We start from the raw sequence: 17401 nt of genomic DNA, 5'->3' as shown, positions 1-17401 counted from the left end.
GGGCAAAGTTTATAAAACATTGGTGAGGTCAGGCACGGTATACAGATTAGAGAGGGTGGCACTGAAGAGACAACAGGAAGCAGAGCTCGAGGTGGCAGCATGAAGATGTTGGGGTTTTCTCGAGGAGTGAACAAGTTGGATAGGATTATAAATTAGCGCATTAGAAGGATAGCCAAAGTTAGATATTTTGGAGACACGGTTTGAGAGAGCAGACTTTAATGGTTTGGATGGTTTTCAGAGGTGAGAGAGTGAGTACATTAGAAGAAGGGTGCTGAGGATGGAGCTGCCAGGTAAAAGACAGAAGAAGTCGAATAAGAAGATTGATGGATCTTGTGAGGGCACACATGAAAGCAGTTGGTGTTAGGAAGATGTAGGAGATTGGCTGACATGGAAAAAGATGACGCGCTGTGGCGACCCTTAATGGGACAAGCCGATAGGAAAAGAAGAAGACACTGTATGAACAAATACAGTAGTACATAGTATGAACAAATACAGTAGGACATAGTACAACCAGACTCAGGTTTCAGCGAATTAAGCACAAGCATTTTCGACCCGACTACCTCATATTGACCCAAATGTGAAAGTCCCATTTGAGAAGTTTGTAATATAGCTCTCTCTCTCTCTCTCTCTTTCTCTCTCTCTCTCTCTCTCTCTCGTGTGTCCCGATGAGTCTAGGAGCTAAGTTGACTGGGGCTTTTGTCCACAAGAACCCCACAATCATCACTTAAATAACTTGAAAATAGTGAAAATGAAACTTGCTGCAATGCAGTTTGATTAGACACAATCCTTCTGGGACAATTTTCTTGTGTAAATACTCAATACTTACAAAATACTAGATTTGAGTTGTGGATATTTCTATAATGCATGTACAATGCACTCTGTGTCCTTCAAATCATCAATAAAACATTTGCAATTTGAGAACCTAACTTTAGAATGGTTATACAAAAAGGGATCATTTACTATCAATCCATCTACCCATTAAGAAGACAACATAGAAATAAAATCAAGAGGAACGTCAGTATAAACTGTTCTTACCTTCTTCAGGTTGCTCTGGTCATCTTTATATGTGATCATGAGGGCTAGAGCAAGATCTCCCTTAACTCTTCTTGTTCCTTCACAAAGCAGAGGATGCTCTGCTTCACTTACTGTTGTCTTCATTCCTGCATAGAAAAAATATAATCAGGTCTGGACAAAAAAAAAGAAAACTGAGCAGAAGAAAGATGGGAGACAAAATAGTGCATAACAAGTGAGAGAACTGTTGAAAAATGCAATAGACAAAGCTACGGTGCGACCAGAAAGTATTCAAATCCTTCACTTTTTCCACATTTTGCTGTTGGACTTATTCTCAAACTGACAGTTTTCTTTTGACATTGGTCCACAAAACATCTCAAAATGTAAAATGTAAAAACAATTTCAGATAGTTTTATGAAGTGATTGAAAATACAAACATTCCAAAATAATAGGTACATAAGTATTCAGACCCTTTGCTTTATACTTTATTGAAGCACCTTTGACAGTATTCACAGCCACAAGTCTACTTGGGTATGTCTCTATAAAATGAGAACACCTCTTTTATGGCATTTTCTCCCCTTCTTCTCGACAGATCCTTTCAGTCAGTCAGGTTGGAAGGGCAGAATTGGTGGACAGCCATTTGTAGGTCTTCCCAGATATGTTCGATTGGATTCATGCTGGGCCACTCAAGGACATTCACGAGCTGCTCCTGAAACCAGTTTTTTTTGTTATCGTGGCTGTGCTTTGGGTCACTATAATGTTCAAAGCAGAATTGACATACTAGTCTGAGTTCCAGAGCACTCTGGAGCAAGTTACCTTGAACAATTTCCTCTAAATTTGGCAGCTGTCATCTTATTCTCTGCAGACTAGTCGCCCAGTTTCTGCAACAGAGAAACACCCCCCCCTCCACCACACAGCATGATGCTTCTACCACTGTGCTTTACAGTAGGGATGCTGTTAGCCAGGTGATGAGCAGTGCCTCCTCTTCTGTGGATATATATATATATATATATATATATATATATATATATTGTAATTCAGGCCAAAAGGTTATATTTTGGTTGCATCTGCAAATTTAGTTTTTTCAGGTTTGAGAATCCTTTTGGCAAACTAAAAGCGGGTTGCCATGTGCCTTTTTGTGAGAAGTGGCTTCAATCAATCATAAAGCCCTTATTGGTGGGGTGCCTTAGTCATGGTTGAACATCTGGATGGTTCTTTCCTTGCATGGGAACACTGTAGTTAGTTACCATTGTTTTTTTGTTCACCCCTCTGACCAAGGCCCTTTCTTCTCCAGATACCTAGCTTGGTGGGACAGCCAAATCTTGGAAAGGTCTTTCACACGGCTTTTCAGGAAATTACGTGCTGTTGGAATTCTTTTGTATTCTTCCCAGGAGATTTGCTTCAATACAATCTGGTCTCACAGGTCTGCAGACAATTCCCAATACATCATCAGATATGTTCCCATTACAAATGATGGTGAATGAACTGAATTTACCACAAGTGGACTCCACTCAAGATGGATCAGTGGAAATTAGATGAAAGTTTGAATGTCATAGAGGAGGGTGTGAATACTGATCTAACTATTGTTTGAATGTTTTTTTTAAATTTACACAAATGTTTGAAATTTTTTTTTTTGCCATTACGGGATATTTTGTTGATTTTTTTTTTAAAGAAAACGACACTCAATTCAGCTTTAAAATCAGTCTATAACAGCAAAATCTGGAAAATGAGAATGAAAATGAAGAGTTTCAGCTGGCACTTTAAATACGCTGCACCATGCATGAAATATACCGTATACGTGTGTTTGTGTTTGTGTGTGTGTGTGTGTGTGTGTGCGTGTGTGTGTGTGTGTGTGTGTGTGTGTGTGTATGTACCAAGTGCTGCAACAGCTGCCCCAAAGCCAAGCTCTTCATCACCGGGCATCTCACTGTTGTGCTTGCGGCTTGGTGGGTTGGAACCAGTTGGAGAGACAACTACACAGTCGAAAAAAAGGGATCAGAAACATTTGCCCCAGTTATTCAACAGTGTTGGTAATTTACATTAACACCTCAACACAGTCACATTCCCAGATATTTTTAGGGGCAGTTGCCCAAGCCAAAAAAAAACCACCCATCACCTAAATTGTTCATACAGTTAAGAGTAAACTAATTTTGATGTAACTTCTGTATTGGTTCTGTTGACACAATCAACACAATCAGGAATACAACTATTAGCAAAAGAGGAGAAGGGAAGTGCGAGTGGATGTAGAAAGTCTACATAGCTCTATTCAAATAGTGTAAGTAAAAATAACAGCTAAGATGAGGATGTGGCTATGTTCAAAACCACAGTTCCTCTCTTGGTACTCTGTCATAGGCTTTCTCTAGATCCACAAAGACACAATCTAGTCTTTTCCAGTAGCATCCTCAAGGCAAATAATTCATCTGTGGTACTCTTTCTAGGCATGAAACCATACTGTTGCTCACAGATACTTACTTCTGTCATGTGTCTAGCCTCCACTACTCCTTCCCATAACTTTATTGTTTGGCTCATCAACTTTATTCTTCTATAATTCTGCAAATCTCTGCAAATTGCGTTTGTTTGTAAAAATGGGGAGTAGCACACTTTTCCTCCATTCTTCAGGCATATTCTCATCCGCTAATATTCTGTTGAATAAGTTGGACAAAAACTCCACAGCCACCTCTCCAAATTGCTTCCATACCTCCACCAGTATGTCAGGACAATGCCTCTCCATTTTTCATCCCTTGTAGTGCCTTTCTAACTTCTCCCTTACTAATCATTGCCACTTCCCGGTCCTTCACACTTGCCTCTTTTACTCTTCTTTCGCTCTCATTTTCTTCATTCATCAACTTCTCAAAGTATTCTTTTCATCTATTTAGCAAACTACTGGCCTTTATCCTCACCCTTGGCTGCTGCACATCCTTCCCATCTCTATCCCTGTCTGGCCAACCTATAGAGATCCTTTTCTCCTTCTTTCGTGTCCAACCTGGTGTACATATCGTCATATGCATCTTGTTTAGCCTTCGCCACCTCTACCTTTGCCCTATGTCGCATCTCAATGTATTCCTTTCGCCTCTCCTCAGTCCTCTCGGTGTCCCACTTCTTCGCTAACCTCTTTCCTTGTATGACTTCCTGTATTTTGGGGATCCACCACCAAGTCTCCTTCTCCCCTTTCCTACCAGAAGCCACAACAAGTACTCTCCTGCCTGTCTCTCTGATCATCTCCATCCATCCATTACTGTCTGCTTAACCAAGGTTGGGTCACGGGGGCAGTAGCTTTAGCAGGGAAACCCAGACTTCCTTAACCCTCATGGCTTCATCCAGCTCTTCCAGTGGAATCTTGCACTGTTCCCAGGTCAGCTGGGAGACATCGCCAGGTCACCCCCAGTGTTTCCTCCCAGGAGGGGTCCAAGACGCATCCTAATCTGATGCCCGTGCCACCTCATCTACCATGTGGATGTGGACCAGATCTCATCTTGAGCCACTCCCACATCAGCAAGCTTCTCACCCCATCTCTTGTGTAGAGGAAAACCTATTTCGGCCATGGGATCTTTTTCTACCAGTCCCACCGCTCGTGACCATAGATGAAGGTAGGAATGTAGATCAACTGGTAGCATTATCATTTTCACCCTTACTCGCAATAACTGTACCAAGCCTGCAACCCACTAACTTTACCGGACTGTTGCCTTCTTCATTTGAAATGCTTTTCCATGCCCAACTACAGGCTTTTAGTTCTGCCTTGTTTGTGAGGGTTTTTTCCTTGAGTCTCCTCTTCAGGAGGTAAAATACATGATCTCTTGGGTTCAGGTCATTTACTCCCTCCTCTGATGAAGTCCTTTGTTGTGTTGACAGTGTGTTTTGGGTACTTGTCTTGTTGCATGATGAAGCTTCTCCCAATTAGTTTGAATGGCCTTTTTTTGTAAATTGCCAGACAAAATTATTTTGACTCCAGAATTCATCCTGCTGTCATGAGTCACATCAATAATAAAGCTTAGTCAGCCCGTACCACCAACAGCCATGACATTACCTCCACCATGCTTCACAGATGAGCTTGTGTTAGGTTCATATCCAGATCCTTTCTTTCTCAATACTTTAGCCTTTCCCTGGTAGAGGTTAATGTTGGTCTCATCAGTAGATAAAAAAAAAAAAAAAAAACTTTGTTCCAGAACTTTTGTGGCTCTTGTCTGTACTACTTTGCAAATTCCAATCTGACCTTTGATTCTTCAGTGGCTTGTGATACCTTCACCCCTGCTCTGTGGAGGTTGGCAGTAATGTCACTGACTCTTGTCATAGGTCACAATGTTCCTGTCATCAACTGATGTTGATATCCTTGCCTGAGATGTTCAACATCTGTTGCTCAGTACACCAGTAATTTCTTTTCTGGACATTTCAAGTTGTTGTCAAGTAGTGCTTGAGCCTATCCCAGCTATCTTTGGGCAGGTGGTGGAATACACCCTGAACTGGTTGCCAGCCAATTGAAGGGCACATATGAACAATCATTCACTATCACATTCACACCTATAGCCAATTTAGAGTCTTCAATTAACCTACCATGCATCTTTTTCAGATGTCTGTGGAAACCAGAGTGCCTAGAGAAAACCCATCCAGGAACGGGGAGAACATGCAAACTCCTAAATCAATATATACATAAATACATGGCCGTCAGATTTTAAAACACTTTGGATGGAATTGGTGAGAGAGGGTTACTTTTTTGAATATTGATTGAAGAAATGTGCAGCAGTAAAAAGGACACTTTTTTTTCTCCATTCAGGGCAGAAATGCTGGATCTTCAGCACCACTTGGAGTCAATGTGTACATGGAGCTGTCGCCACAGCACTACTCTGTGAAACACCGTCAAAGGCAAAGATCAGGTTTTCAGTTTTACTCAACAGACCACGCAACATAGGCAATCCCAAATGGAATGGACTATCGGAAAAATTCAACAGTTGGCTACCTACACCCCCTCCTCGAGCTGTCACCTTATCATTGTGGAGGGATTTGTGTGTCCTGATGATTCTAGAAGCTAAGTTGTCTGGGGCTTCACGCCCCTGGTAGGGTCACCCATGGCAAAAAGGTCCTAGATGAGGGACCAGACAAAGTAAGACTCCAAAACCCCTATGATGAGTACAAATGTTGGATCCTGGTTCCCTTGGCCAGACACGGGTCACCGATGACCCCCCCCCCCCCCACACACCCCCGTCTGGATCACGGCCTGGAGGTGGCGGTTGAAGGAGAGCGCCTAGTGGCCGGGCCGGCACCCATGGGGCTCGGCCAGGCACAGCCCGAAAGGGACAGTGTCTTCTAGCAATGCAAAACCATCGATCATCGGCCAGGCATGATAACTTGCTCCCAAACCCCCACACAGTATTAATCAGATAGGTATGGCCGCCAACACTGTTCACTCAAAAGCTAACGCAGCAATACATTAGGAAAAAATAGAAATGCAAACGCCATAACATTAACACAAAACAAATGTGGGTTATCGCATTGACAGTATTTGAGTCCTGGGAGAATTTTATATACGCTTCGGCCTTAGCACTATATCAAGCCCCCTGTCCTCTTTAACTCACTATATGGAATGTAACAATGACAAATCAGATGGTTTGAATGAGCTGAACATTTTGATGTATCGTGTTGAATAACATGGCTGAATGCTCTTCATTCCTGAGAGAACTGAAAGCTTTACAACGAAGGCTTGAACAATCAGTGTAGAAACTCAATAAGTGTAATGCAGCTTTGGTACAGTAACAGAAGGATTGAAACAGATATGGTTCTTACCTGGGGCACAAAGGACATCAAAAATAAAGCTGGCCAACATGAGAGGAAGGACAGGTCTGTAACCACAGTAGTTTCCATCTCTGAGTTGCTCAGCTCTTGCTCTGATAACTGACATTTCCACAAGACCCATAGGAAGTTTCTTCAACAGAGCCACAATATCTGACTCTTGGTATCCCAGCTTCACCTGGTTAATTGAAACAGACTGTCATGTACTATATGTTACATATTCAGATTTCCATTTTTATTAGTTGTGGTATAACTCAAACTCAAAAAGTTTGTCTCAGTTAAAATTTTGTGCTATTGCCATGAACAAGCAATAATCATTTGGTTACCAATCAAACACAAAGAGCATCCCATTTACAGTGCTGTGACAAAAGTATTGGGCTCCTTCTGAAATTCTTACATTTTTCCATTCAATGTTTAAGATCATCAAGAATGTGTAAAAATATGACAAAATATAAAATTAATTTTGTCATCACAATTTTTGGTCCAATCAGTGTACTGATCACACGCAAACCTGCAGAGTGTTCAAGAAATCAGTAAAATTCAAGACAAAAGATGCAACACAATGACATCCATCCATCCATCCATCCATCTTTTTAGCCACTTATCCTCACAAAGGTCACTGGAATGCTGGAGCCTATCCCAGCTGTCAACGGGCAAGAGGCAGGATAAGCCCTGAATTGGTTGCGAGCCACCTAGGGGCAATTTAGAGTATCCAATTAATGTTGGATGTTTTTGGGATGTGGGAGGAAACCGGAGTTCCCACAGAAAACCCATGCAGGCAGGGGGAGAACATGCAGACTCCACACAGCTGGGGCCAGGATTGAACCCGGGTCCCCAGAGCTGTGAGGCCAACGCTTTCCAGTGAGACAGTGCTGCCATAAAATTACATGATCAAAGAAATTCCAGAAAATGTAAGAAATAAAGAACAGGTAATTGAAATCTGTCAATCTGGAAAAGGTTAAAAATGAGATTTCTAAAGCTTTAAGATTTCAGTGAACCATATAGAGAGCCGTTCTCCTCACATGGAGAAAACATGAAAAAGTGACTAGAAATGGCCATTCCAAAAACAATGACCCAAAGAGAGCAGCACTGATTAATCAAAGAGTCCACAGAGAAACTCAGGGCAAGTTGTAAGGAATTACAGGTCTCCATTGACTCAGTTAAGGTCAGTGGTCATCACACAACAAGAAAGATACTGAGCCCAAATGGCATCCCTAGAAAATTCTAAGGTGAAAACTGCTTCTAACCAAAAGAACATAAAGGCTTGTCTTGTCTTGTTGTTGCAGAAAAACATCCGAATGATTCCCAAGATTTTTGGAAGGATATTATATGGAGTGGGGAGATGAAAGTTGAGCTTTTTGGAAGGTGTGTGTAATAACTGGCATAATTGTACCACAGCATTGTAGAAAAAGAAATCCAACCAACAGTCAAAAATGGTGGCGGTAATTTGATGGTCTTGGGCAGGTTTGGTCCTTTAGGACCTGGAGAAGTTGGTGTGACTTAGAGAACCATGAACTCTGCTCTTTACCAGAAAATCTTATCAGCTCGTAATCACAGGCTGAAGCACACTTAGTCAGTAGTCTCAAACTTAATTCACCTCACGGCCCCTGGAGGCACATTCTTGCTGAGGCTGGAATTTAAATGAGAAATCTAAAAAATGTCTTTTATATTCTTTAACAGAAAATAATAAGCAAGGAAGCTGGTGTAAAGAAGTTGTATGCAAAAATACAAATAAAAAAGCTCCATGGCAACACCACTGTAACTTTCGCTGAATGAAAAATGTTTCTCTGCTTGCATCAAGCCTGGTCGATGTCATGCCCCCAAGAGCCAGATCCCCACCATGATTGGTAGGTTGGTCACCTCCACACACACAACAGTGGAAAAGTGTCATTCATATAAAACTTTAGGGCCACACTATCATTTACCTTTCATAGTAAGAAAATATCATTTTGGGGGCCGCAAATGGCCCGCGGGCTGCGAGTTTGAGACCACTGATTTAAAGCATTTTAAGATCCCTTGGAGGAGATTTTTCTGATATTTACATTTGTTTGATGATAATAAACACTAGGTTAAGAAAACTGCAAAAATTAGGAAATATTTGAACGGGGTCAATAGCTTTTCAGAGAACTGTACCCTTCATTCTCGTTAAGATGTTTCAGTTCAGACTGTGACATACTCTGGTTGGCTTGAGCTCATGTGGAGTCAATTTTTCCCAAAGACACGTAGTGTTATAGTGACAGTGTATATTACCAAGTTAAAGCTCGCTTGCTTTTTTAACAAATAAAAACCTGAAAAGTGGGGCGTGCAATATTATTCGCTGTGGAGTTTTTGACCAACTTATTCAATAGAATACGAGCGGGAGAGAAAATGCCAGAAGAATGGAGGAAAAGTGCGCAAGTCCCCATTTTTAAGAACAAAGAAAATGTTCAGAGCTGTGGAAACTATAGAGGAATAAAGATGTTGAGCCACACAATGAAGTTATGGGAAAATGTAGTGGAGGCTGGACTCAGAAGAGAAGTATCTGTGAGCAACAGTATGGTTTCATGCCAAGAAAGAGTACCACAGATGCATTATTTGCCTTGAGGATGCGAGTGGAAAAGTACAGAGAAGGCCAGAAGGAGATACATTGTATCTTTGTGGTTCTAGAGAAAGCCTATGACAGCGTACCAAGAGAGGAACTGTGGTATTGCATGTGCCAGTCTGGCGTGGCCGAGAAATATGTTAGAATAGTACAGGACATGTACGAGGGCAGCAGAACAGTGGTGAGACGTACCGTAGGTGTTTCAGAAGAATTTAAGGTGGATGTGGGACTGCATCAGGGATCCGCGCTGAGTGCCTTGGTGTTTGCGGTAGTAATGGATAGACTAACAGTTGAGGTGAGACTGGAATCCTCTTGGACTATGATCGCAGATGATATTGTGATCTGCAGTAAAAGCAGGGAGCAGGCGGAGGAACAATTAGAAAGATGGAGGCATGCACTGGAAAAGAGAGGAATGAAGATTAGCCGAAGTAAAACAGAATATATGCGCATGAATGTGAGGGGGCAGAGGAGGAGGAGTGAAGTTCCAGGGAGAAGCGATAGCGGCTGACTTCAAATACTTGAGGTCAACAATACAGAGCAATGGAGAGGGTGGTAAAGAAGTGAAGAAACGGGTCCAAGCGGGGTGGAACGGTTGGCGGAAGGTGTCTGGTGCTCTATGCGACAGAAGATTCTCCGCTAGGATGAAGGGCAAAGTTTATTACACACTGCTGAGGCTGGCCATGATGTACGGATTACAGACGGTGGCACACAAAAAACAACAGGAAGGAGAACTGGAGGTCGCAGGAATGAAAATGCTGAGGTTCTCGCTTGGAGTGAACTGGTCGGATAAGATTAGAAACAAACTCATTAGAGGGACAGCCAAAGTTGGATGTTTTGGAGACAAGTTTAGAGAGAGCAGACTTAGATGGTTTGGACATGTTCAGAGACGAGAGAGTGGTACGGTATTATTTAGATTAACGCTCATATTTGTTTGGCACAGTTTTACGCCTGATGCCCTTCATGACGCAACCCTCTGCATTTGTCCGGGTTTAGGACTGATTGCACTGGCTTGTGCCTCCCATAAGGCTGCACGTACCTGTATCCGACAATACAATGTAATTTTCTTTTTGTATTTAATCTTCTTTTCTTTTCCTTTCGGCATGTCCCGTTAGGGGTTGCCACAGTGTGTCATCTTTTTCCATCTAAGCCTATCTTGTGTATCCTGCTCTCTAACACCCACTTTCCTCATGTCCTCACTCACAACATCCAACCTTTTCTTTGGTCTTCCTCTCGCTCTTTTGCCTGGCAGCTCCATCCTTAGCACCCTTCTACCAATATACTCACTCTCTCGTCTCCAGTTCTGCTTCCTGTTGTCTCTTTAGTGCATCTGTAATCCATACATCACCACTGTTTTATAAACTTTTCCCTTCATCCTAGCGGAGACTCTTCTGTCACATAGAACACCAGACACCTTCCGCCAACTGTTCCACCCCGCTTGGACCCGTTTCTTCACTTCCTTACCACACTCTCCATTGCTCTTTATTGTTGACCAAGTATTTGAAGTCGTCCACCCTCGCTATCTCTTCTCCCTGGAGCTTCACTCTTCCTCCTCCGCCCCTCACATTCATGCACATATATTCTGTTTTACTTTGGCAAATCTTCATTCCTCTCATTTCCAGTGCGTGCCTCCATCTTTGTAATTGTTCCTCCACCTGCTCCGTGCTTTCACTGCATATCACAATATTGTCATGAGCCAGGTTGGACCACGGCCAAGAGGGGCGTGGTTACTTCTCTGGGGGGTAACACCTCTCACCGCTGTTTCACATTGGGACAGTAATTAGACTGTGTATTTAAGTTTGAGTTTTTGTCACTAACAAATTTCTCCGCTACACCAGACTTGCGCACCTTTACTTGCTGCAATTCCTTTCCATCTGTATCCCTCTGTCTGGCCAACCTGTTGAGATTCTTTTCTTCCTCTTTCGTATCCAACTTGGTGTAATGTCGTCATTCTTTTTGTATTTAATCTATACCTAAATATACTGCATTCTATTGCTCTATTATCTAATTTTGCACATTATAGACAAGAATTTACAGTCGCTCCATTCGCTCTTTGATCATCCTTCAGCTGATCATTGGCTGAGCCTTTGCCATTTTGGTTATTCTGTGATCCATTTTGATGGTTGTCTTCCGTTTTCTGCCATGTGTCTCTGGTTTTGCACTCCATTTTGAAGTCTCAAACATCTTTGCCTATAATTTTTTGCACTTCACAAATTTTCCCCTCGCCAATCAAACTCTTAATCAAGCATGCCATTCTTCTGAATAATGTGTTGAATGACCCATTTTCCTCTGAATTTCAAGGAAAAATGCACATTCTGCTGACTTCATCCTTAAATCGGACCAAAACCTGATGCACACCTGTTTTTCACAAAATAGATGACCTCACTGATTTAATGCTACACTGCCATTTTTTAACACGCCCCTCTCAACAAATTGCCCAATTACACAGGCTTAAGTGTTTTTTTCATGAATTCTGGGTCTTGTAGGTTTTCCAATAATCTACTGCACCTCCTGGTAACTTGTTTGACAAGCAAAAATATGAAAACATGGGCTAATCAGGTGAGTCACTGGTATTATTTTGAACACTATAACATGGGCCTGCATTAAACACGTTAAATTAGAGTCAGGTTTGTATTTAATTGAAAATGAACATTTTTTTAGGATTCTTATTATTCGTGGAATATTAGTAAACTACGTTTTTTTTTTTGACTAGGTTGTTCAACAAAATTCTGCTACGTGAGAAGATGTGCCCATTCTTTTAAGGACAAAGATGATGTGCAGAGCTGTAAGAACTATCGAGGAGCTACACAATCAAGTTATGGGAAAGAGTATTGCATGCTAAACTCAGGACAGAAGTAATTATTTGTGAGCTACAGTCGATATGCCGAACAAAAAGTACCACAGATGCGTAACATACATTGGGGTGTCGATGGAGAAATATTGAAGAGGTCAGAATAAGCTACATTGTGACTTTGTGGATCTAATGAGAGCCTATGAGCACACAGAGAGGAACTGTGGTGCTGCATGCAGAACTCTAGTGTGTAGTAGTGTGTGTTGTATATTTGAATAGTTCGGGACAATGGTAACACTTGTGAAGAGAGCTGAAGGCGCTCCCAGCATGCCTCCTCCTTAATTCCGCAAAAGCATGCTGGGAGGATGTAAATAGCGTTTAAAGTGTATGTTCTGTCTCAATTATTTTTTAGTCTGTGTTTTCTTTTATTATTCACTAATTATGCTATTTTATTTGCTGTGGTGGGATAATTTAAATTAAATGTGACACTGAGTGCGCACATCTTTAGTCATAACTTGCGTACACTGCCCGTGTGGGGTGATGTAAGCTTCTTCTGCTTACATATGTAAAGTCGCAATTGTTCCTCACTTGTCAGTACCATCATATGATAGCTTGCATCCATCCATCAATTTTCTGAGCCACTTGTCCTCAGGGCGGTCACGGGAGTGCTGGAGCCTATCCCAGCTGTCATCGGGCACGAGGCAGGGTACATCTTGAACTAGTTGCCACCCAATTACAGGGCACAGGGAAACAAACAACAGTTGTAGTCACAATCACACCTAGATGCAATTTAGTCTCTCCAATTAATGCATGTTTTTGGGTTGTGGGAGGAAACTGGAGTGCCCAGAGAAAACCGACACAGGCATGGGGAGAACATGCAAACACCATACAGGCGGGACTGGGATTTGAACCCCGGTCCTAAGAACTGTGAGGTCAACGCTCTACAGCTGCGTCACCGTGCCACCTATAATAGCTTGCATAAACACAAAAACATGCATGCTAACAATGCAACTGGGGTGTTCAGATGTTCTTCATTGGTCTAGTCACACAACAACACTTACAGGATCTTGTTGTGCACTTAAGGTGTGGTCTCCATTTTGGAGAAAATTTGAAGACTTTTAACTGAACCTTATGGTCACAAAAATATGGTATGCATCATAAATAGGTATTTTAATACTGCCTCCACTATTCACAGATTTTCGTGATTTGCAGAGAAGAAGGAGGGGTGAGGAAGGTAATCCCCACGAATAAACAGGGAAGACTCGTCTTTTAGCGAGGGTTAGATAGATTCACAAAGTTTGTTTTTGTTTTTTTCCAAATCTGTTGGGCACTTTAGGTCCCGGAAAATAAAACTTGGAAATTGCATTGATTTTTAGGCTACAAAAATAAGGGGTAAATCTCATCAAACTAGAAGATAAAAACCAGACATGCACATCTTTTATGTTCATTGGACTGAGTTCAAATTAAATTTAAATCATCATGTCCAAAAACAAGACATTTAATTAAATATTTAAGGGAGTAACCTCTAAAGCTTTTGTAGAAGCTGGCGGTCTCTGAAGTTCCAAGGAGAACATGCCGGTGTTGAAGGCCAGATTATGGAGCTCCAGTCGATCACTGAGGACAGTGAGGAGGAAGGCTGCTTTCGACAATGTGTTGGTGGCTATCTGTGTCTGACGGCCTGTCGACACTTTATTCTTCTTACCCTGAATACAAAATCCAATGTGAATTTATTACAATACACAATACATCCATACATAAATGTAAATACAGTTGAAAGCAAAAGTTCTCATATCTTAAAAAGACAAATTTTTGTCACACTGAAGAAACATTTGAAGTACTATATTGCAGTATATCCACTGCTCCGTGAGCAGTCTCTTATTGTGGTGGAGGGGTCTGTGTGTCCCAATGATCCGAAGAGCTAAGTTGTCTGGGGCTTCACGACCCTTGTAGGGTCAACCATGGCAAACAGGTCCTAGGTGAGGAACCAGAATAAGCACGGCTCCATAAACCCCTGTGATGAATAAAAATAACAGCTCTACGTTTCCCGTCCCCAGATGCAGGTCACCAGGGCTCCCCTCTGAAGCCAAGCCTGGAGGTGGGGCTCGAAGGCGAGCACCTAATGGCAGGGCCCGCACACATATCACTCGCCCCGGCACACCCCAAAAGGGGTAACCTCGGTCCACCTTCCCATGGGCTCACCACCTGTGGGAAGGTTTGGGTCCAGTGTGAGCTGGACAGTGGACGAAAGCAGGGACATTGGCGATCCAATCCTTGGCTACAGAAACTGGTTCGAGGGAGAGGAAATGTCAACCACTCTGGTACAGAACGAGCCCGAGCTGGTGTGTGAGGTTGAGAAGTTCTGACTAAGTATAGTCGAACTCACCTCCACGCATCCATTGGCCTCTGGTACCAGCCTTCATGAGAGGGGTTGGACTCTGTTCCATTGTGGAGTTGCCCACGGTGAGAGGCACCAAAAAGGTGTGGCTATAAATTATTTCCCCCTGGCTTGGCGCCTGTACGTTCGGGTTCACCACAGTGGATGAGAGGATAGCTCTCTCTGCCTTCGGGTGGAGGGATGGGTCCTGACTGTTGTCTGTGCCTATGCACCAAACAGTTCAGAGTAGCCACCGTTTTTGGAGTCCTCGAGGGCACTCCCACTGGGGACTCTATCATTCTGCTGGGGGATTTCAATGCTCATGTGGGCACAGACAGTAAGACCTAGAAGGGCATGATTGGGAAGAATGACCCCCAATCAGAACCCAAGCAGTGTTCTTTTATTGGACTTCTGTGCTCATCACAGGTTGTCCATGACAGCATGTTCAGGCAAATGGGTGTACATATGTGCATTTGGCACCAGGACACCCTAAGTTGCAGTTCGATGATTGACTTTATGGTCGTGTCATCGGACTTGCGACCACATGTCTTGGACACTCGGGTGAAGAGAGGGAAGTCATCTGATCACCAACTAGTTGGGAGTTGGCTCCCACGGTGGGGGAAGATGGCTGTCTGATGTAGCAGGTGTGAGTCTTGTGTGAGTCTGCTGGGAACACGTGACATAATCCCTAGATAGGGGTTTCAACTCCCACCTCTGACGGAGATTTGCTCATGTTCTGAGGGAGGTGGCCTGTGGGACTCCCAAGGCTGAATGTTAAAAGTTGGCCAAGTGGAATGCAGCACTGGTGGTTGCTGAGGCAAAAACCGGGGCAATGGAGGAATTCGGTGAGATCATGGAGAATGACTTCAAGACACCTTCATGGAAATTCTGGACCACCGTCCAGCGTCTCAGGGAGAAGGAAACAGTTCACCATCAACACTGTGTATATATCTGGGGTTGAGGTAACAAAGGTTGTAAAAAAGCTCCTTCGTGGCAAGGACCCAAGGGGTGAATGAGATCTGCCCACAGTTCCTAAAGGCTCGGGATGTTGTGGGGTTCTCCTGGTTAACACACCTCTGGAAGATCATATGGACATCAGGGACAAAATCTTTGGATTGGCCGACTAGGGTGACGGTCCCTCTGATAGAAGATGTGTTCCAAATAGCACTCCTCAGCCTCCCTGGTAAGGTCTATTCAGGAGTGCTTGAGAGGAGGGTCCATCAGGAAGTTGAATCTCAGATTCAGGAGAAGCAATGTGGTTTTCATCCTGGCCGTGGAACAGGGGACCAGCACGACACCCTTGGCAGAGTCATCGAGGGTGCATGGGAGTTCACCCAACCAGTCTACATGTTTCGTGGACTTGGAGAAGGTGTTGACCGTGTCCTTCAGAGAGTCCTCTGGGAGGTACTATGGGAGTGTGGGATAGTGAACCCCAGATACGGACTGTCTGGTCCCTCTACGACCAGTGTAAGAGTTTGTTCCACATTGCCAGGAGTAAATCGGACTAATTTCCGGTGAGAGTTTGAGTCTGACAAGGCTGCACTTTGTCACTAATTCTGTTCATAACATTTCTGGACAGGGATTCTGTTCACAACATATGGACAGAATCTCTTGGCACAGCTGAGGCGTAGCCTCGATCCGGTTTGATGGCCTAAGTAGTAAATCTTTTTTTTTTTTTTTTGTGAAAATTATGTAGTTCTGTTAGTTTCATTAAGCTGTGACATCCAACTTTGGAGCGGTTCATACAAGTCGAGTCTGAAGCGGCTGGGGTGCGAATGAGCACCTCCAAATATGTGACCATAGTCCTCAGCCAGAAATTGATGGCATGCCTTCTCCGGGTTGGGGATGAGATCCTGCCCCACGTGGAGGAGTTCAACTATCTTGAGATCTTGTTCACAAGTGAGGGAAAAATGGAGCGAGAGATTGACAGGTGGATTGGCACAGCACCTGCAGTGATGTGGACTTTGTGTAAGTCCGTTGGGGTAAAGAAGGAGGTAAATCAAAAGGCAAAGCTCTTAATTTACTGGTCAATCTGTTCCTACCCTCATCTATGGTAACGAGCTGTGGGTCATGACCAAAAGAACACGATCCCAGATACAAGCGACTGAAATGAGTTTCCTCTGCAGGGTGTCCGGGCTCTCCTGAGAGATAGGGTGATAAGGATCCAGGAGGAGTTCAGAGTCAATGCACAGGAGCGACTGCTCCTCTGCATTGAATGGATACAGATGAGGTGGGTGAGGCATCTGAGTCGGATGTCTCCCGAATGCCTCCCTGGTGAGGTGTTTCAGACAGGTCCCACCAGAAAGAGACCCCAGGGACGACCCTGGACATGATGGAGAGACTACATCTGTCGGCTGGCCTGGCCACACCTCGGGATTACCCTGTAAGAGCTGGATAAAGGAGCTGTGGCAGGGAAAGTCTGGACATTACTGCTAAAGCTACTGCCCTCATTCAAGTTTAGAGAGAAAGTCCCCACCCATAGATACTTGAACAATTGGTAGATACATCTGAGCTGCATGCCACAACAACACAAACCTAGTGTGAGTACAGTGTCAATGCATACCATGTAATTAGGGATGAGACAAAAACCAAAATACGGATGTCTGCAGACTCTATGATGATTACACCGAGTTATTGATATGTCGGTTGCAAACAAAACAGCTCATAGAGCTGCCTTCTAATTTGGAGCCACCAGACCACAAGACAACAAATCCTGGTAAACAGTCGAGTTAGAAAAGTGAATGCAGAAAATAGATGAAAATATGACTGATTTTGTTAATAATTCGAAAGCAGAGTAGTTAGCATGCAAAAACTATCTACAGAACAGGCTTCATTAATTAACGTACACAGGAAATAACTAACTACC

General features: G+C 43.3%; 1 protein-coding gene across 6 annotated transcripts in view; it reads right to left on the bottom strand.

The window, feature by feature from the left end:
* The window catches only part of zswim8 (zinc finger, SWIM-type containing 8), a 226335-nt gene that overhangs the window by 79310 nt on the left and 129624 nt on the right, over positions 1-17401 (bottom strand). For all 6 annotated transcript variants that reach the window (XM_061837433.1, XM_061837430.1, XM_061837428.1 and 3 more), the window contains 4 exons: positions 13685-13864; positions 6787-6970; positions 2886-2984; positions 1036-1160 (listed from right to left, as the gene is read on the bottom strand). In XM_061837433.1, coding sequence (XP_061693417.1) covers positions 1036-1160; positions 2886-2984; positions 6787-6970; positions 13685-13864 — 588 coding nt within the window. The remainder of the gene's footprint in view (positions 1-1035; positions 1161-2885; positions 2985-6786; positions 6971-13684; positions 13865-17401) is intronic.

The sequence above is a fragment of the Syngnathoides biaculeatus genome, chromosome 12 (genome assembly GCF_019802595.1).
Source record: "Syngnathoides biaculeatus isolate LvHL_M chromosome 12, ASM1980259v1, whole genome shotgun sequence".
In the NCBI taxonomy this organism is placed as follows: domain Eukaryota; kingdom Metazoa; phylum Chordata; class Actinopteri; order Syngnathiformes; family Syngnathidae; genus Syngnathoides; species Syngnathoides biaculeatus.
The sequence above is the reverse complement of the archived record's forward strand: the minus strand, read 5'-3'. Positions and strand labels throughout refer to the sequence as shown.